The sequence below is a fragment of the Entelurus aequoreus genome, linkage group LG16, assembly GCF_033978785.1.
Source record: "Entelurus aequoreus isolate RoL-2023_Sb linkage group LG16, RoL_Eaeq_v1.1, whole genome shotgun sequence".
NCBI classification, from domain to species: domain Eukaryota; kingdom Metazoa; phylum Chordata; class Actinopteri; order Syngnathiformes; family Syngnathidae; genus Entelurus; species Entelurus aequoreus.
Window position 1 is genome coordinate 19,053,171 of NC_084746.1, and position 5,000 is coordinate 19,058,170.

The following is a 5,000-nucleotide window of genomic DNA, read 5'->3' on the forward strand; positions in this document are numbered from 1 at the left end:
CAGTCCAACGCGGCAACTTTTCCCCAGAAGACACCCGCCCTCTTTCCGGGTCTTCCACCAAACCTTCCTCCCCGGCCACACCAGCTAATTCTACACGGCCATGGCGACCAGCGCGAAGCGGAAGCAAGAGGAGACTCATCTGAAGATGCTCCGGGAAATGACTAGCCTTCCCGCGAATAGGAAATGCTTCGATTGCGACCAGCGCGGCCCGACTTATGTCAACATGACAGTGGGCTCCTTTGTGTGCACTACCTGCTCGGGCATCTTGTAAGTTCTCTTCTATTTGCTTTCTTCATCGTCCGCCGGGTCGCAAAGAGATGTCCGTTTAAGAGCTGGCCGCTTCGCCGCTGACTTGGCGGTTCTGTTAGCTCGTATGCTAGCGTTCAAGTCAAGACCGGTTCGGGGGACGCCAGCCCGAGGCCGATGGACGGGTTGTAATATTGTACATAGTTACTTAAGTTCACAGCAGTGGCATATTAATAAGCCATAAGAGTCACATTCCGCCCTAAAATATGTGTCTAATTGGAGTTCATGTGAGTGGTGGAAGCCTGAAGCCACATCTGACCCCTGTTTATTGCAAATATATTTTATTGAATTTTACAGTGAAAATCACATTTGACAATCATACTTTGCTCACTCAGACCCTTCATGGATGAGTGGATGTCTGCTACATGCAGACATCCACTCATCCACACTCACATGCACGCTTGAGGAGAGAGGTGCACTTGGGCTTTAAAAATTCAAGGTTTACAGTATTAGAAAAAGTACCCAGATATTGTATATATCCATCCATCCATCCTGCACTGGCTCAGGATCAGCAGACGATCCAGACCATAGCAAGATAGATTAATATTCCACTGCATCAAGGATCCTCGGGAAGTGATCACTAGATCACCTCCCGGGGACCTCTCCACCGTTTACACTTAAAGAAGAAGAAAGTCACATTTTCGTGGCTTGATCAGATGCAAAAATAACAACAAAAACAAACAAGTAAACCGTGACAAAACCATATCCAAAGTGACACTAACAAGCAATGGTAGTGTGGGAACAATACAAAAAATAATAACATTATAAGAAAGGAATGAAACTACAAAATAGATAAAAAATTTTGTAAAAAAAAAAATGTATTATTTTTTTTCCCCTTCCCCTCTCTCTGGCCCCTGTTTGACATCAGGACTGTTGTTTTGACTCCAACTGATGGATGCATCTCATCATTATCCATAGATGTGCATGGAAAGGCTTGGTCCAATTTCGCTTTTTCTATTTGACCTTTGAGTTGCTTTTGTCACTTCTCTCCATCCATTCTCTATACCGCTGCCTCATTATGGTCAACGGGTACACACGGACATCATATTTACAAATGTGGCTACTTAGTAGGGGTGTAAAGATTTGTTTTAACAACAATTCCATTGGATTTTTGTGGTTGGCGAATTCAGGGGGGAGTTAATTTTTTTTTTTTTAGAACAATCCGAAACGATTCAGTGAGTTGGAATTGATTCAGTAACTTTTTAGCAAAAGCAGTGTGACTGTGAAATAAATACTGGACACTCCAGGCGAAATTTTACTTCAACCTTTAACTTCTCCGTGGCCTTGTGGTTAGAGTGTTAGCCCTGAGATCGGCAGGTCGTGAGTTCAAACCCCGGCCGAGTCATACCAAAGACTATAAAAATGGGATCCATTACCTCCCTGCTTGGCACACAGCATCAAGGTTTGGAATTGGGGGTTAAATCACCAAAATGATTTTAGCGCGGCCACCGCTGCTGCTCACTGTCCCCTCACCTCCCAGGGGATGGAACAAGGGGGTGGTTCAAATGCAGAGGTTAAGTTCACCACAGTGGTACTTCAATGTAAAATTTGCTATATTCCTGTTATTTTTTGTAAGGGAATAATGTATAAATGAACTATGGAGCCAAACTAGCAAGTAAACAACGATTAATGGCTAACGCACTCACATCTTATTTGAATAAAGTACAACCAAAAATTAGGGTTAAATTAACAAGAAGAAACATTTTCTGCTCACATTTTTCAATAAAGTGCAGTAAGCAACATTTTGACAGTTTAGTTACTTGCTAAATAAAGTTCCTTAATCATACAGTAACTGTTCGATGACAGACACCGGCCAGGTGTGCTGAAGCATGTATGCTCCCTCAGTCCTGTTGATGGTGTTGGCCCCTCGCTTCCTAATTTCCATAGTCTCCTCGAGCCATGTCTTGTTTTCTTTCTCATGAAATGACTTCTCCTTGTGTTCCAGGAAGTCGCTGCGTCACCATAACTTGCTCAGCTGTCTCCTCTGTTGTGTCGGTCGCTTCTTATGTGGCTTAAAGATGTGTTACTGCTTTATATTGTTGTGTTTTGTCATTTGTATTTGTTGTGGCTTTTGCAATCGTGCTGTAGCTGAATTTTTTAAAATTGTAATTAATGATATTGTCTTCTGGCGTTTGCGTTTGTCATGGCCTTTCTCGACCACCGTAGCTCCGCCATTTTTGTTTTCATGACGTCACAGACGGGCAAAAAGACTTGACGTTTAATGTCCTTATTTTCAAAATTGTTAAACCTCATATAAAGTCTGCTATTCTTAAATCCATCCTTTTTCTAGTATCGATAAAATCGATTGATTCCTTTTGCAAAGCGATCTTGGGTAGAGACCTATCTTCCACAAGGCAAACTTGTCGAGCACAGATTGATACTTGAATATAAGGAATATAAATCAATCTGTCGATATATTGATCAATCGTTACACCCTTAATATTTACACTTTCCAATAACAGTAGTACCTCAATTTACAAGCTTAATGGATTCTGAGAAGGAACTTTTAAAGGATTTTTTGGGGGAATTTTGCCTATCTTTAACAATCCTGATGAGAGACAAGAGCAAATATGTCTTTTTTTTTACAATTTAAAAAATGATAAACAACTATTAAAGGGTGGGGCTAATGGGAGTCACTGTTGTTGCCTTTAAAGCCTCTAAAACAACTTCAAAACCCTCCATCGTTTTATATACACACTGCAAGTATAAATATAAAATGTAGTAACAGACACCTTCATAACAATATGTAATATGTACAATATACACACTGCAAGTGGATATATAATGTAGTAACAGACCCCTTCATAACAATATGTAATATGTAAGGCTGCAGCTAACGATTATTTTTCTATCGATTAATCTATAGATTATTTTTTCGATTAATCGGTTAATCTATAGATTATTTTTTCGATTCATCTATAGATTATTTTTCCTTTTACCGATTTTTTTATTTTTTATTATTTAAAATGAAGATGAAAAAATAAAAGTAGGCCAGTTTTTTCAAAAGGCATGGTTTTTATTTACAAAAAAAAAAGTATGGCCACTCAGTCAACATTGACAACAACATGACAAAATATTCTGTAACAATGTAAACATTTAAAACTTTTAACATTTAACAAAATTAAAAGTAGCTTATTTGCTTTTTAATGTGCAAATATAAAAGTAAACATCCAGTGCAAATCTTAATATTCTGCAATAGTATAAGCATTTCAAAAGTAAAAGTATTGCTTATTTTGCTTTAAAATGTGCAAAAATAAAGATAAACATCCAATACAAAAAAGTGCAAAACGAAATATTCTGTAACAACAGTGTAAACATTTCAACAAAAGTGAAAGTATTGCTTATTTGCTAAAATGTGCAAAAATAAAGATAAACATCCAATACAAAAAAGTGCCAATCTAAATATTCTGGAGCACTGTAAACATTAAGTATTGCTTTTAAAAAGTGCAAAATAAACATCCAGTCCAACACAGTACACAATAACCAATTCTACTCATTCCAGTGAGTGACTAACAGTTGTAATGAAGAAAGGTTAGCATGTCTACTTGCTTTGCTTCTTTTCTTGTTTACAATATTCCCAGCATCTGAAAATAGGCGCTCAGAAGGGGTCGATGTGGCTGGAACTGAGAGGTAATTAGCCTTCACCTCAAACCAGGACTGCGAGCGAGCTGAGCTGCAGTTTAAGTTTCTAGTAGGTCAACGGGCTCATAGTGATGTTACTAGTAGTTGACTGAGAGGTGTTTATTATCATTTGGGGAGAGTCCGCTGCCTGATGCTCACCTGCTAAACACCTATCTGCTCGACGCTGAAGCGCAGACTACATGCGCTATGAATACGCACTGCTGATTGGCTGATAATGCTTCGTGTGTACCAATCAGATGGTTGTGTGGGTGGGACAATGCTGCGTGTGTACCAATCAGATGGTTGTGTGGGTGGGACAATGCTGCGTGCTGAGACAGAGGCAGACAAGCAAAGCAACTTGTTAAGACTTTAGCAGATAAAGTTAGCTTTAGCTTAGAAACTCGTTCGGTACACCCCCGTACCGAACCGAAAGCCCCGTACCGAAACGGTTCAATACAAAACACATACCGTTACACCCCTAGCAGATACAAATGACACATTCATGTTTTTGTGTAATGATGACAACGTATGCTCACGCGGACGATTGACTAGTTGATGGTTGATGGTTTTCTTTTCAAATGTTCGTTCATAGCCGTTGTGCTGCTATGATATGCCATTTCCGCTCGACACAGTGTGCATACAACAACATTATTAGGCTGTGTATTGAAATACTCCCACACTTTTGACGACTTTTGGCGTGCGTTTTTCCCCTCGCTCGCACAGTCTGCTTTGCGCTCCGCCATGACGGTAGTGTGACGTAAATATGCGACGCGTCGACGCACAAAAACGGCGTCGACGTATTTACGTAACCGATGACGTCGACTACGTCGACGCGTCGTTTCAGCCTTAGTAATATGTACAATATACACTGCAAGTACTGTGTATACATATATAAAATGTAATAACAGACACCTTCATAACAATATGTAATAAGTACAATATACACACTGCAAGTATAGATATAATGTAGTAACATATACCTTCATAACAATATGTAATATGTACAATATACACACTGCAAGTGGATATATAATGTAGTAACAGACACCTTCATAACAATATGTAATGTTGCA

The 5,000-nt window shown here is 39.4% G+C and overlaps 1 protein-coding gene across 3 annotated transcripts in view; it reads left to right on the top strand.

Annotated features, from left to right (window-relative positions):
- agfg1b (ArfGAP with FG repeats 1b) overlaps window positions 1-5,000 on the top strand; it is a 48,732-nt gene that overhangs the window by 149 nt on the left and 43,583 nt on the right. For all 3 annotated transcript variants that reach the window (XM_062022313.1, XM_062022312.1, XM_062022311.1), the window contains exon 1: window positions 1-267. This exon is cut by the window's left edge. In XM_062022313.1, the coding sequence (XP_061878297.1) occupies window positions 101-267 (167 nt within the window). In that variant the 5' untranslated portion in view covers window positions 1-100. The remainder of the gene's footprint in view (window positions 268-5,000) is intronic.